Below are 16,609 nucleotides of genomic sequence, written 5' to 3'. Positions count from 1 at the left end.
TAATCAGTATAGTGTGGGCAATCTCCAACTATCTTTATGCCTATCTCCCTGCTGTTTCACAGGAACAACACTGTACATTCCAATCCTGAAACCATAATTAAGTCAATACTATCAGGCTTGGAAAGCATGTCAACCAACTGGCCTCAGGGTCCATTCAACATCCCAGTGACTTCCAATTAAACCATTGGATGCCAATCTCTATATCAGTAGTCTTACAATATTATAAGTTCTTTTAAAGGTAAATGCTTTTTGTATTTGAATTCTCAGCAATTAATAGAGTGAATGACACTTAGCATTTCAATAAATATTCATTGATTGACTATACACCAAATTTTTTTGTTAACTGATTATTTTAAATTCACTGAGAGACTTCACTATTTAAAAGAATTCTACATAAAGGAGATAATTATTGATGAATTTATCTTGTGTATAAATGCAGGAATTCCTATATTGGATCTGCCTAAAAGTCATACTGGTACATAAATTAGAATTTCATCCAGTCAGATCAAGAAACATTATTGAACACCTTTGATTACACACATGAGAAGAAAGAAAGTACCTATCCTTGAAGCACATATTCTAATGGAAGAAGATAACACATAAAAAGAAACTTTAAAAGGTAGGAATACCCACACAATAGCATGGTAAACAAAATCCACAGTATAACCTAGAAAGGAATGAAGACATGGCTGGTCTAGGCATCCTCCTTAAAATGGAGGTTGTGGGAAGAACTAACCAATCAGAGGAAAAGGCTGCAGATTATAGGTACTATCAATGTGAATAGTCCAGGGGTTAGAATGAACTTTCAGGATGTTGAGGTTTCCATGGTTTCAAATAGTTCTTTGTTTCTTTCCATCACCACCATAACCCCATTACCATCAATCACCACCATCACCACCTCTTTGGGGTTCTTTTTGTTTTTTCATTTTTTTTAAATAATTGCTTTTTTTATTCTCAAAATATATGCAACGATAGTTTCAGCATTTACCCTTACAAAACCTTGTGTTCCAAATTTTTTCTCCCTCCTTTCCCAATCCCCTCCCTTAAATGGCAAGTTATCCAATATTTGTTAAACATATACAATTCTTCTATACATATTTCCATTTATCATGCTGCTCAAGAAAAATCAGAACAAAAAGAAATAAATGAGAAAGAAAGCAGAAAGTAAACAAACAACAACAAAAATATGAAATACTATGTTGTGATCTGCACTCAGTTCCCACAGCCCTCTCTCTGGGTGCAGATAGCTTTCTTCATCATAAGATCATTGGAAGTGGCCTGAATCACTTCATTGTTGTAAAGAGTCACATCCATTAGAATTGATTGTCTTATAATCTTGTTGTTGCTGTGTATAATGTTCTCTTGGTTCTACTCACTTCATTTAGCATCAGTTCATGAAAGTCTCTCCAGGACTTTTTGAAATCATCCTGCTGATTATTTCCTATAGAACAATAATATTCCATGATTTGTATACCATAATTTATTTAGTATTCTCCAACTGATGGGCATCCACTCAGTTTCTAGTTGCTTGTCACTATAAAAAGGGCTGCTATAAGGAAATAGAAAATAAGTAGATGCCCATCAATTGGGGAATGGTTGAATAAGTTGTGGTATATGAAGATAATGATATAATATTATTTTTTTATAAAAAATGGTGAACAAGCTGATTTCAAAAAGACTTGGAAAGATTTGCACAAACTGATGCTGTAACAAGCAGAACCAGGAATACATTGTACACAATGACAGCAAAAATATGTAATGATCAATTATGAAAGGCTTGGTTCTTTTCAGTGGTTCAGTGATCCAAAGCAATCCCTTTGAATTGACTTTGGAAAGAAAATGCTATCTGCATTCAGAAAAACAACTGCAGATTAAATGTAAATCAACACATGCTATGTTCACTTCTTTTTTTCTGTTCCATGGTTTTCCCATTTTGCTCTGATTCATAAAGCAATGTGTATTAAAACTAACTTTCTTTTTTTTAATAAAGGGCTGCTACAAACATTTTTGCACATGTGGGTCCTTTTCCGTTTTTTATGGTCTCTTTGAGATAAAGGCTCAGTACAGACACTGCTGGATGAAAGTGTATGCACAGGTTGATAGTCCTTTGGACATAGTTTCAAATAGAATGCTTGAACAAGTTCACAACTCCACCAACAATGTATTAGTGTTCCAGTTTTCCCACATCCTCTCCAACATTTATCATTACCTTTTCTTGTCATTCTTAGCCAATTTGAAAGATATATAGTAGTACTTCACAGTTGGCTTAATTTGCACTTCTCAGATCAATAGTAATTTAGAGTATTTTTCATATGACTAGGAATACTAGCATCTCACTCTAAAAGAGGAACTATACCTTAAAATTTTACCAAATCTTCAGTTCACTTAGGAAATTAATTGGTTTTTTGTTTGTTTGTTTGTTATTGTTGTTTTTAAATAAACAAGTACTTTAAAAAGAGCTGAAAAAAGCTATCACAGGATCATGGATTTATTTGAAATTATATGAACTAAAAAGTCACACCAATATTCTACAGATAAGGAACCTAAGGTCAAGAATGGTTATACAGGCAGTAAATAACAAAGCTGGGATGGAAAAGAGATCCTCTTGCTGCAAATCTAAGCCTCTTCATATTCTGCCATGCAGACTGCTAGCTTTATTCCCCTCCTTGGAAATCCCTGTGAGACCTCAGGAATGGGAGGGAAGGAAGGGAAGAAGAGAAGAAGAAATCACTTCATATACAAAATTACTTGGGTGGAGGTAGACTTACAGTATTTTTAACACTATTTGGCTAAAGCTCTCATAAATTAATTTAATTAAGTCACTCAAAACTTTACATCTGGAATATCATATTCCATTTAAGAACTATGATAATATGCTGGAAAATATCCAGAGAAGAATAACCCAGATTTTAATGAGTCTTGAACCCTTGACATTTGAAGATAGGTTGAAAGAGGTAAATTTTGGTTTGATATAGGACAAAACTTCCTAACAAGAACTACTGTCCAAAAAATGCAACTGATGAATTCTTCCTCCTTGGAAGTTTTCACATAGAAGCTGTATGACCACACACAGGATATGTTATAATAGGAATGCCTTCTATGTATGCATTGGATTAAATGACAACTAAGATCTCACCCACCTACCAAATTCAGTGATTATGAATCACAGAATTTCATTCTCTGGACTTTATTCACTGGACTTCATCACATGCCTTCTCTTTGCATCCCTGTAATCCCTTTTCCCTCTGGTGAGTTTTTCCTGGAGCCTCCTTTTTTTTAAGAAGGGTCTAAACCATTTTTAATTCTCTACACTTTGCCACCATACCTCTTCACAAGCACTTGTTCCCCCTACCCAGTTTGAGTTTTGTTTTTGCTTTTCTCCCACTCTCACTATTGTCTTTCACTATTAGAATGTAAGCTCCTTAAGGACAGGGAATGCCTCTGCAACCTCAGCACTTAGGACAGGACCTAAAAGATAGTAACTGATAAATGCATGTTTTCTTCTGGCAAAAGTTTTCCACTATTATAGTATAACTCTTTCTTAAGATGCTCCATTCACTGTCAGGGCTTTAACTGCTCCAATAATTTTCATGCAAATTTTTACGCAAGTTTACCTGTTTTACTCCTCCTTTCCAGCTATACAGTTCACACCCCCAAACATTTTTTATTGAAGATCTAATATCAGTTCAAAGCAAACCTCGTTAACTTCTTTAATAACAACAGTGCCAGTGGCTCAAGTTGGCTCAAGTTTATTTGTATATTGCTTTAAAGTGCCTTCTTCAGAGAAACTTTGCAAAGCAGATGATGCAATTATGATTAGATGGGGATGGGAAGATTCAGGAAAATTAAGTTATGAATTTGTTATTTGCTGCCACCAAATCTAGTGTTGTTGTTAGAGAAAAATAAGTTATAATATATTTTTTTAAAAACTCATTTTTTTCTAACACAAAGATACAGGGATCAGTTTCATGTTCAATAATATTTTAACATTTGTGGCAGTTAGAGTCTGGAAAATGGGAGTACATGATACAATGTGCCTTGGAAGTGTTGTACAACAGTCAAACACACCTGGCTGATGTAAAACTAACAGCCTTGTGTGAAAGGCAAAATATACTCAGTGACCTAAGTTTCCATTGAGGTCTATGATGCAAAAAGAGTCTGTTTAAGGAACTTACTTGCCAATGTTTTCAGGTAGGGACTGGAGTGAGATGTCATTTACAGATAGACATGTTAGATTCTGTAATTCAGGAAAGCTTTCTGGTAACCTAAAATATAAAAACTCAGATAAGTGAAAAGTTTTCCAAGTATTTAAAACAATCAGCATAAATACAACAACTTGGGGTTTTTTGCTTGCTTGCTTGCTTTGAAGAGAAGCAATACAATAAAGGATAAAATTTTGCCGACATAATCTTACCTGTAGCCCTAGCACTAGCAGCAGCACTGAGGATTCAGTGAATACTTATAGATTGGTTAATTAGAAAATGATCAAGGATTTTATTTAAAAGCTTTCTAAAATGAAAATAACTGACATTTCTTTCTATAGCATCTTGAAATTTGCAGAGCACTTTTTTCCCTCTCACAACAACCCTTGTGAGATATTTTCCACATATGAGAAATGAGGAAACTGAGATATGCATAACCAGTAAATATCATAGACAGAATTCAAGTCTAGGCCTTCCTGATTTCAAGTCCAGTCCTCAAACCACAACAAAGAAGTGAAGAAATTGTTTATATTTTAAATCCTAATTAGTACAAAATGTCTGAGTGATTTTTTTTCTTTGATAGACTACTGACAGATTGCATGAGAATAGAGAATTCATTCAACCCACAAGATTTTCATAAATCACAGAGCAGTCTTACTCATTTTCCTTCCTGTGTCTTTCAATCCCAACTGCAAAGCTTTTGGTTATTATAGTTGATCGGCTGACAGCCCATGACTGTCTTCTTTTTTCTGTTTTCAATTCATTTGTACAGGCTGCCAATCACCTGGGACAATTACTTGTTTTATAATGTTCTGCTAGAAGAAACTTCCTGTATTCCTCTTGCTCACAACAGGACTCTGGACTCTTTAAATAAAAATATTCTGAACTTTGAAAATGTATAAAGGAACCCAACTCAACATTTCTATGGTTACCAGTATGAAGAGGAAAAACCAACTTAACAGAAAGGAAAAATATATACATACACACACACACCCATAAAAATTCCATTGTTCCTAAGCATTTTAAGTTTTGTTTGATTACTTAAAATGTCCTTATTTCCAATAAAATAATATGTGATTAAAAAAAAAAAAAACTCGAGGAAAATCATGCTGATACTCTAATATTCACTTAAAAAAAAAACCTTCTACTAACACTACTGTTTTTCATATTAATATAACTAATTACAATGAAATATGTGTTTGATGTTGTTTCATGTTTTCAGTTCCAATTTAACTCTTTGTGACCCCATTTAGGATTTTCTTGGCAAAGATACTGTAGTAGCTTACCATTTCTTTCTCCAGTTCATTTTACAATTAAGGAAACTGAGATAAATGGAGGTGTAGGACTTGCCCAGGGTCACACAGCAAGTACATAGGTGAAATCTGAAATCAGGGAGTATTCCTGACTCCAAACTAGGCACTTTAAGCACTGCACCAATCAGCTAACCCCCAAATGAAAATACAGAAAGAAAAATAAGAAATTCTTTAAGAACCGGTCACTTTGACTATAGGTAAGGTTTTCCAATTTCCAAAATACTTTTTCTCACCAAGAAAACATTATTCACCTACTGTGAGTCAGAAATATAATGATCTGATTGCAGTCACATAGTTTTTTAAGAGTTGGAGTTTGAACTTTAACCCAGGTCTTCTGACTGCACATCCTGTTTTCCTGACACCATACTTCATTCATCAACTCTCTTAAGGGCAATTTTTATAACACCTGAAATGACTTAACTAATTTAAACTAATTTAAAAAAAATTACTCATGTAATAACAGATTCAGGTCTTGGAAGGACCTTAAAGAAGAGCTAGTCTAATTCTCACTCCTGCCCAAGTGCCATTATTTACAGAGGAGGATATTAAGGACTAGAAAAAGGAATTGATTTGTCCACAGTTGACTAGGTAATGACAAAAACAAAAGAGAATCAAAACCCAATAATCCAAATTTTAAATATAGTGTTCTTTCAATTTCACCATACAATTCATTTTAACCAACATTCGTTAAGTACTTCCTCTGTGCTGAAAACTATGTAAGGGGATTTATTTTTTAAAAAATAAGCAGTCCAAGACATCTATGAGCTTAAATTGGTTGAGAGGTGGACAACCTGGCCTGAACTTGATGTCAAACAAATCTAAGTTCAAATCTGCTCTGATATTTACTAGCTAAACTCAAGCAAGTCATTTAATTTCTCTAAGATTCAGACAATTCTCTAAAAGTACAATTTATAAAGAGAGTGAGCTGAGCTAGTGGAAAGTATTTCTTCCGTGCAATAAAAAAAAAAAAAAAATCACAATATCTCCATGTATTGGCATTAATGCATTCCCAGTTCCCTGCATATAATACCTGCTTCAAATCGGACACATTGAAAAAAGAGAAATAAGAAAGGACAACATTTTAGTCACAGAAGGAAAACTTATGAAAAAACATGAAAGAAAACGAGATCATCCTGGGTCAAATTCGGTGCATACGAAGAGAATGCAAGAGAAGGAACACCAAGAAATATTTGGAAAATGAAGTTGGAGATAAATGGTAGGAGACTTATAAGTAAGGTTGAGAAATTTATATTTCATATCTCAGTCTAAAAGGAACCATTGAAGGTTTCTGAGGAATGGTCAAATCTATGCTTCATGAAGATAATTTAAGAAGCATGTTCAGAAAATAGATTATTGAGATGAGAAACAGAGAAGACCAGCACTTAACATTTTTACCTCACTGTGAGAAACTCTTCATAGATCATTCTTTTAGAGTTAGAAAAGTTATTAGAAATTACTTAGTTATTTGCAAATGAGGAAAACTAAAGTTCAAATTGAATTACAAAACAACCATTCTGTGTGGCAGGGTACTTGACTTGGAGTCATATCAAATACAAGGTTAAAACTTGCTCTCTATGTGATCTCTTCTCATCCATAAAATGAGGCCAGACTCAAGGGCTTAATTTAAAATCTTTTTTTCTGAGAAGGGGTCTATAACCTTCACTAAGTTATCAAAGAGGTCCACAACACTTCATTTCACAAATAAGTCAAGAAACAGAAATCAAGTCACTTGGCCAAGGTCAGAGGAACATCAGGTCTTCAAGTCATAAATCCCAGCATCTTTCTTCACCACTTTGTCTCCTACTAGTAAAAGTAAGATGAGGATTCCAGGAAAGTCTTAAGATAGTTAATTGCTTCCCCCCAGGAAGACCAACTTGAAGGTTGCTGCTAATTAAACAAGGCGGGGAGAGAGAGAAGAAATGAACTCAATGAAAACACTGGAGGATTGTTTAAATAAGGAAATAACATTTTTTAAAGTTAAGGAGAACTCACTATTAAATTATAAGAAAACCTAAAGAAACAGACAATGATTCAAATAGGATAGTTTTTAGTTTTTTAAAATTGCATAGTAAAATCCTTATGACCGAGAATCATATTTTCCAGTTCCAAAGGATTTGTGCTATCCACCTCCAGAGTCTGAATGAAGACTAAAAACCAACTACTTTTTACTTTTTTGTTCCATGTTTTTTTGGGAAAGTAGGGAGAGTCTATGTTTTCTTTTATAACATGACCAATATATAAATATGTTTTGCATGAATGTATATGTATCACCTAAAATCAAATTGCTTGTCCTCTTAGAGATAGAGACAAGGTTGGAGTGAGAAGAGAATTTGGAATTCAAAAAATTTTTAAATGCTAAAAATTCATTAAAATATATTAAAATATTTAAATATATAAAAGAATCATGTCTTTTATCTTCTTAGGGTTACATGGTCCCTTCTTCAAAACTGGCTCCTTCCCATTTGCACATTTATTCCACAAATATTGTTGATCAATTTTTAAATAAAGCATAAAATATAATATACTTATTTCCCATTTCTAAGTGTAAGTTTTACAAGTTACTGAAATTCCTTACACAGATTCTTCCCAATATGTACTTTATTCTCCTTACCATGTTGCTCTTCCTTTCTTCTATTTCAATCATTTCTATCAATAGAACAGTCTCCTTTTCTATTTCTTTTCCATTTGGCATGTGCTAAGTGAAATGCTATTTATAAAAATGATTTAAAAGTCAATAGCCCCTGATATGATTGAAAACTGTCACACTAACCAATATATGCATTACTGAGATATAAAAATAATCTTAGCTTTATTTGGCTTTTAACTTAGTTACATTAATGTAAAAAGAGACAGTTCACCTAGTCAATGGATTTCCACTGAAGTCAGCTCTCTGAAGTGCTTTGCAGAATGAGATACTTTCTGGAATTTCAGGAATATCTGTTTAAAAAAAGAAAGAAAGAAAGAAAATAACTATCATTTGCTTTTACAGCTAACAATATCTTATGATATATCCTCAACATAGGATGGATTTGAGTAAAATGCAAAACAAAAAATGCACTTTGCATTTTTTCCCTACTGACTGATAACCAGAACTAAAATATTTTAAATGGCTAGGATTGAGGATTTTCAAAATTGAGTTATTTCAAAAATCATCTAAATAAATTTTCTTTGCTAGGACATTTTCATGTATTTTTTATAAGCTGTCTCTTAGCATTTCATTTCAATAATGTACATTTGCTTTTGATATGTTAAACATTAACATGGTAAAGCAACTAAATTAGAAAGCCAAATAAGTTTTTCCTGGCATCATGCTATTTCTACCAAATGACTAAAGGCTAGGCTCACAGTCTCTCTCCATTTATTCCCCTGTCATTATTTTCTGAGAATTCAACATTATACAGTCATCTCTCTCTAATAATCAGACTACAAAATTCCTCAGCTTCTTCAACCCCCAAAACTACCTTTTCTTCTCATCTCCCTGATTCAGATACACCCTGGAAAGGACACACTGGCCTCTCAGCCAGTCAGTGAACATTTATTATGTACCAACTAGATGCCAGGTACTTTGCTAAGAACCAGAGATACAAAAAGGAGGGAAAAGATTGACCTTGTCTTCAAGTAGCTTGCAATCTAATGGAGAAGAAAACAAAAAGTATACACACCCAGAGAACACACACACACGTAAACAAGCTATACACAGGCAAATAGTGTATAACGAAAAGGGAGATACAAGGATTGGGAAAGGCTTCCTTTAGAAATTGGGACTTATAGGAAACCAGGAAAGTCAGTAAGCAGAGATGAGGAGGGAGAACATTTCAGAAAAGGACAGCCAAAGAAAACATCCAGAGCCAAGAGATAGAATATATGGTTTGTGGAACAAGGAAGCTAGAATATCAATGTAAAGAAGTTGTAAAAAGTCATAAGTCATAAGTCTAGATAGGTAGGAAGGGGCTAAATTATGAAGAGCATTTAACATCCCTCACTATCTCTTAGCATTTCTACTGTGATGATCCTGAACTTTGAAATTCTGTTCTAACCAGAACTGCTTCCCTACTGTCACACTAGAACGCTTCTTCAACCTTCACCACTCTATCCAACCAAGATTCATTGCTTTTTTCCCCAGTGTTTACCCCATTCTAGTTTCACTCACATTCATATCCAAACTTCATCCCTCCTTCTGCTCATGATTAATATTTATGTGTTACTAGATATTATGCAGAATTCCTTGCTGCTCTGAGTAGGGAATACTCATCCTTGATTGTCTCACCATCTCAATTAACTGAGCATTAGTAGGTGAAAATCATGGCTTATAGCAATTCAACTCTTCTCAGAAATGCGGTGATCCAAGACAATTCCAAGAGATTTGAAATGGAAAATGCTATCTGCATCCAAAAAGAGAACTATGGAGACTGAATGTGGATTGAAGCATAGTATTTTCACTTTTTTTTTTTTTGTGGTCTGATTTTTCTTGCACAACATGACAAATATGGAAATATGTTTAAAAGGACTGCACATGTCTAACCTACATTGGATTGCTTTACTGTCTTGAGGAGAGGAATGAAGGAGAGGAAAAAGAAAAAATTTGGGATACAAAGTCTTACAAAAATGAATGTTGAAAACTATTTTTACATGTACTTGAAAAAATAAAATTACTAATCTAAAACAAAAAGAAGAAAGAAAATCCCCAGTTGATTTTACTTACCACAGCTGTATGAATCATAACTATAGGAGATCCCTGACTGCTGCTTAACAATATTTATGGACTACCTGTCTCACTTCTCATTTAAACTTTTTCTCCTCTCTTCTTGTTGTTAACTAAACTCCTATCTCCCAAAGAAAACATATTCTAGTCAATGGATTCTTGACGTTCTCAAGTGTCATGGACCAATTTGACAGTCTGCAGAAGCCTGAATGAAGATCACTTCTCAGAATAACTTTTTTTTTAAATTACAACATAAAATATGAATGATGACAAAGGAAATCATGTGAATTAAAATATGGTTATCAAAATATTTTTAAAAATCAAGTTCACAGATTTCAGGTTAGGTACCTCTAGCTTAGATGCTTCCTTCTACCTCTGCCTACTGGTTTCTCTAGTTTTCTCTATACATCTATAGGGATCCTTTCCCAATCCATCTGATATTCACTACCTCAGACCCCTTCTCTCTTTCTCCATTTCTAACTTCCTTACATCCATCATCGCCAACTCTCAGGTGAGTCCTCAGGTCACTAAAGAGATGTCTCTACTCACTGTGAATGATAATTTTATTAGTGCCTTTGAACTTTGAAAGCATCTTTAAAATCTATCTCCTCCCCATCACAAAGCCACCAAATGTTAGTTCAAGCTCTTACAGTCTCTCATCCAGATCAAGGAAAGAGCTTCCAAAGAAACAGCCTCCACCTGAGTCAATTCTCTCTCTTCTCTATTATACATTCCCACAAGTTCCTAAGAGATTTTTCTAAAATATAGGTCTGATCATGCTACTCTCTTACCCAAAAACTAACAGTTATAATTGCCTCTAATTCCTTGTCACCTACTCATATGACATAAATGAAACCATTTTTTTCAACCATAACATGTAGACCTGAAGGGACCTCAGAAGTCATCTAATCTATTCTTTGACAGATAAGTTAACCCAAGAAAAGTAACTTCCCAAAATCATAAAAAGAATAAGCATCTGAGATAGGATTTAAACAAAAGTCCTCTTTCCTAGCTAAATGGTATAGTGGATAGAATAAAAGGCCATTCATCATGGAAGACCTGAGTTCAAATCTGATCTCAGACACTCAGACACTGTATGAAACTTGGCAAGTCACTTAAACTTATTGTCTCAGTTTCCTCCTCTGTAAAGTGATCTGGAGAAGAAAATGGCAAACTCCCTCATTTTTTACAAGGAAACCACAAATGGGTTTATGAAGAGTTAGACACAACTGAAAAACAATTGAATATCATTTCTACAATATCAGTACTAAATGGTACTATATATCCTATATTTAATTTTGAATGAAACACCAAAATTAACATAATTTGACAATTTTAAAAGGAAATGGGAACAAAGAAAACTAATTCTCTCCATAAATTGGAAACAGAAACACACAACTAATTTCAAACATATTACACAAGTTTTCACTGAAAAATTCATAAGCCAGATGGTTTCACTCCAATGTTATTTCCAAGACATTTTATACAGGTCCTTCTGCTTTCACATGAGATTTTAGTTATAACAATAGCCAGAATTGACATCTATAATAAAACCTGACTAATCAAATTATTTATTGAGCTTTTTATTTCATATTTTTCAAGCCTTATTACTCCTCTGCATACTTCTCTGCCTTACATGGAAGATGAACTAGTCTTGTTCTGTTTGATTCAAGAGGAATGAAAAAAGAACAAGAAACAAAAGATGCTAAGAGGCAAATTTAAGCTTGATGTCAGGAAAAACTTCCTAAAAATTAGAGCCCATAAACTAAGAGTTCAAAGTAACTTCAGAAGTAATCTAGTGCACCTCTCATTTTACAGATGAAGAACCCAAAGCCCAGGGAGGCCAAAGGATTTGCTCAGGATTGTGCAGATAATAAACATAAGAGGTATACCTGACTCTAGAGTCAGAACTCTTTTCCACGATACCATCCAAAAATACAAAGTATTGCTTAGAAAGTGTCAGGAAGACTTATTAAGCAGAGATCTGGATGATCACTTCTCAGATAATGTAAGTATGAGATTCTGAGATATGAGTAGAACTAAATAGCTATGAGGTCCTTTCTAGATTTAAGATTCTGTGAGTGGTCTTTTGAGAAAAATGATTATTTCTCCATAATATTAATGATCCATTATTGAATGAGGACCAGGATTTTTTTTTCAGAAGCCTGTAGATTGTTGAGTCTTTGGAGTACATTGCTGATAATAAGATTGAATTAACATAAATTTAGTTCAGACCCCACCCAACTTTACCAGGAATCTAATCTAAATTGGGGAAGTCCTAAGTGCTCTACACAGGTATGGGTGGGGATAGATTCTTGGATTAGATTGCCCAAAGGCTTTGTTCAAATGTTTCTTGGTTCAATCTAAAATACTGTCTCTCAACATTCTTAGGAAACTTTGCTAGAATGTTTCTTTGTCTCAACTCAAACTTGTATTATAAGACATTGGAGGATGGGGGAGAAGACTATGTGTATGACATCATCTCAAGCTTAAATGAATTAACAAATTTACGTTCTATGCCATCCTTTCCAACTGTAGATATATGATTTATAAAAATTATTTTCTTTGATTTTCTTGTAGTCCCCATAGACAACCATATGTATGTTCTCTCTTGCTGTATATCAGCTGTGACTCTCTTCTGGGTAGCAAAGCCCAGCAAACTTTGGATTGACTTTAAGTCATCCTCCTCTCTTTACCCAAATTTGGTATCAATGTTGCTGAGCATTTAGTAAACTAAGCTGAGTTTGAAATAGTAAGTCCACCACACGAAAGTCACTTCTAAGGCTTTCTAAAGACAAATAAACCAAATAAGAATCGAATGATTTAGGGAACAAAAACTCCTTCAAGACAGGAATGATTTTCTTTTCTTTTTCTTTTGACTTTGTAATCCCAGGGCATAAAGTAGGGGCTTAATAAGTGTTTATTAAAATGAAATAAATTAGTACTGGAAGGAAACATAGATCTCCTAGTACTAGGGTTCTTAATGAACTCAATGAAGTTGGTTTAGTTTAGTTTTTGTTTTTAATAACTATTTTGACATGGTTGGTTTCCTTTGTCATCCTATATGTTTTACTTTATACATTTAAAAACATTCTCCTGAGAGGGAGTCCAAGGCCTTCACTCAACTGCCAAAAGGGTCCATGACACACAAAAGATTAAGAATTCCTGATCTAAGCCAAGTGTCATGTTTTATCAGATGAGAAAATTGAGCCCAAGAAATGTTAGGGATTTGCCCAAAAGAATATCTGGGTTCTCTAACCTCAAAGCTAATATTTTTATCACCATCACCACAGTTTTTGCCTGAATGTAGAAGTAAAACTATCAAGAGCAATTATCCTATCTGCTTTATTTTCTTATGGACATTTAGAATACTATATTAACACAACACAATCTAATGGTAATGAGACTACAGTCATAAATTTAATCTCTCTGCCAACTCTTATCCATTCTGATTGAGATCAGGTGAAGATTTCATAGAGTCTATGAGATGAAATAAGTCAGACTAGGCCTAAATCACATGATCCCTATTCCCAGAGTATAGAGAAGATCAGTCTTGGGCCCAGGTTGCAGGAAATCACATGATCTCTGGAACTAGAGGTCTCTAAAGATCAGACCCTAGGTCAGCTTCAGGAAGTGACAGGAAGTGATGTGACCCACAGGAAGCCGACAATATTGGTAACCATTGATCAATAAAGGTTACTTCCTTTTAGTCCATCCAATGAAAAGACTTGGTCTTTTGCTTTTTAACATGTTTTTTCTCAATATGTGATTTTTTCATCTGTGCTTGGGCCTCTTTCTGCAGAGACTAAATAAATAAATCTCTTTGTACCTAAAGATGTCTCTGATTACTTAATTTAGGGAAGGGGGTCTAGCACCCATCCCACATAATTCCATGACCATCCTCTGAGGCTGTAACCCTGTCACCTGTTTTTAAAATGGTGATCTGAAAAGAACATAAAAGAATCAACAAAAATCTATCACTGGTACTAGAAAAACATCTTAAAATGAATGTCTTAATGTTGAAGGTTACCGTTACTTATGATGAATTTTGGGGTAACTTGGGGTTAGCAGAGAAAGCCGGAAGTGCTGATAAGATTACTTCCTGAGGTAAGCAGGAAAGGGCCATGATGGAGATCGGTTCAAACTTACTATCCCACCCTCTTTGGAGGTCTTGGTACCCCCATTTTGCTGTGTCTTGCCAGAAATCCAAATTATGTCAAACCCCTAAGTTAAATTTCCCCTATAAATCTGTCTATGGCCCACACCATCTTTGCTGAATCCTTTTTGGATTAGACCTTCATGGCATTCCTCCTTATCCCCTAACAAGGCCTCAATAATGACTTCTTACAGCAAACTGACTCCTTTCCTTGGTAACCCTATTGCGCTCCCAAATCTATTTCATGTTTACTATTCCTAGTGAGTGAAATAGGCAGGTGACACTTTCTCAAAAAGCCTGAGACTAGATCCCTATTCCCAGAGGTCGGCATAGCTGGAAGATCAGGCCTCGGACCCCAGCTTGCAAAAGTTACATGATCTCTAAACACCAGACCCTAAGTCAGTGACAGGAAGTTACAGGAAGTGACGTGAACCACAGGATGCAGACAACATTGGTGACCACTGGTCAATGATGATTACTTCCTTTTAGTCTATCCAATGAAAAGGCTTGGGTCTTTTACTATTTAACCGTGTATTTTCCTTCCAGCTTCTCAGGTCGAACACATGTAGGGACCTGAGATACCACTAAGTGTGTCTGGGCCTCTCCCTGCAGGAAATAAATAAATGCTTTCTCTTTATACCTGAAGATGTCTCTAATTAATTTGGGAAAGGCAATCTAGCATCCATCCCACACACACAAATATCTATTGTATCTCTTAATTTTGTCTGTGACCTCTTCTTATAAATCAAACTATCTTTCTCCAAAGAGAAAGACCCCTGTGAATTCTTCACATGACCAAACTCTAAACACATCACTTACACTCTCTGCCACAATGTCCTGGAGAACATGGCACAGCAATATTTAAAACATCTTGAGGAAAGAGGGAAATTTCTACATTAACTGATTTCTCCAGGAAAATATCTTAAATATTATTTTATGATCAGCTTTAGCTAACATTTTTCTGACTAAACAAAAACTAAAGTATGTGTAAATTGTGACAGGGTAGAAAGATGACCAAATTTGGAGTCAGAGGACCCACGTTCATATCCTAAATCTTCCCCCTATTGTGGAATTTTAGATGTCACATCTATAAGCTTCAGTTTATTCATTTAAAATAATGGGTTGACTACACACCTCTCAAATTAGTTAAGATGACAAGAATAGATAATGACGAATGTTGGAAGGGATGTGGGAAAACTGGGACCCTAATACATTGTTGGTGGAGTTGTGAACAGATCCAGCCATTCTGGAGAGCAATTTGGAACTATGCCCAAGAGGCTATCAAAATGTGCATACCCTTTAATCCAGCAGTGCTTCTACTGGCCTTATATCCCAAAGAGATCTTCTGGGAAGAAGGAAAGAAAGGGACCCACATTATATGAATATTATGGAATATTATTGTTCTGTAAGAAATGACCAGCAGACACCCAAAGAAAGAACACTGGGAAATGAATGTAAACTGCTTGCATTTTTGTTTTTCTTCCCAGGTTATTTATACCTTCTGAATTCAATTCTCCCTGTGCAACAAGAGAACTGTTCGGTTCTGCACACATATATTATATCCAGGATATACTGTAACCTATTCAACATGTAAAGGACTGCTTGCCATCTGGGGGAGGGGGTAGAGGGAGGGAGGGGAAAAATCGGAACAGAAGTGAGTGCAAGGGATAATGTTGTAAAAAATTACCCTGGCATGGATTCTGTCAATAAAAAGTTACTTTAAAAAAAAAAAAAAAAAAAGGAAAGATGGATGTTTATAAAGCACCACAGGGGATAGTAAGAATGAAAAGCTGTGAAATAAAACCAATTGACATGGTGTTATCTAAAAGGTGCACTAGCCCTGAAGGCAGGAGGACCTGAGTTCAAATTTGATCTCAGATACTTACCATTTGTGTGACATATGAACAAATCACTTAACCTTGTTTCCTCATCTGTAAAAGGAGCTGGAGAAGGAAATGGCAAGCCACTCCAGTATTTTTGCCAAGGAAACCTCAAATGGGTTATAAAGAGTCAGATACAACTGAAATCGCTCAGCAACAACCGACAGATCTCTACACATGATTTAGTAACTATATGAAGATTCTAGGGCATACAAAGAAAAAATTAAAGCATTTTCCTAGGTACCTCATTAGGAGTGGAAAAAAAAAATGAAATGGCCAGCAGGATGAATACAGAAAGGCTTGGAGAGACTTGCAGTTCATGCAAAATGCTAAGTGAAATGAGCAGAACCAGGAAA

At 34.9% G+C, this 16,609-nt stretch overlaps 1 protein-coding gene across 1 annotated transcript in view; it reads right to left on the bottom strand.

Annotated features, from left to right (window-relative positions):
* LRRC1 (leucine rich repeat containing 1) overlaps positions 1-16,609 on the bottom strand; it is a 166,060-nt gene that overhangs the window by 63,152 nt on the left and 86,299 nt on the right. The window contains exons 3-4 of the mRNA XM_051997167.1: positions 8,374-8,452; positions 4,176-4,265 (exon numbers count right to left, since the gene is read on the bottom strand). Of these exons, the coding sequence (XP_051853127.1) occupies positions 4,176-4,265; positions 8,374-8,452 (169 nt within the window). The remainder of the gene's footprint in view (positions 1-4,175; positions 4,266-8,373; positions 8,453-16,609) is intronic.

This window comes from Antechinus flavipes, chromosome 4 (assembly GCF_016432865.1).
Source record: "Antechinus flavipes isolate AdamAnt ecotype Samford, QLD, Australia chromosome 4, AdamAnt_v2, whole genome shotgun sequence".
NCBI classification, from domain to species: Eukaryota; Metazoa; Chordata; class Mammalia; order Dasyuromorphia; family Dasyuridae; genus Antechinus; species Antechinus flavipes.
The sequence above is the reverse complement of the archived record's forward strand: the minus strand, read 5'-3'. Positions and strand labels throughout refer to the sequence as shown.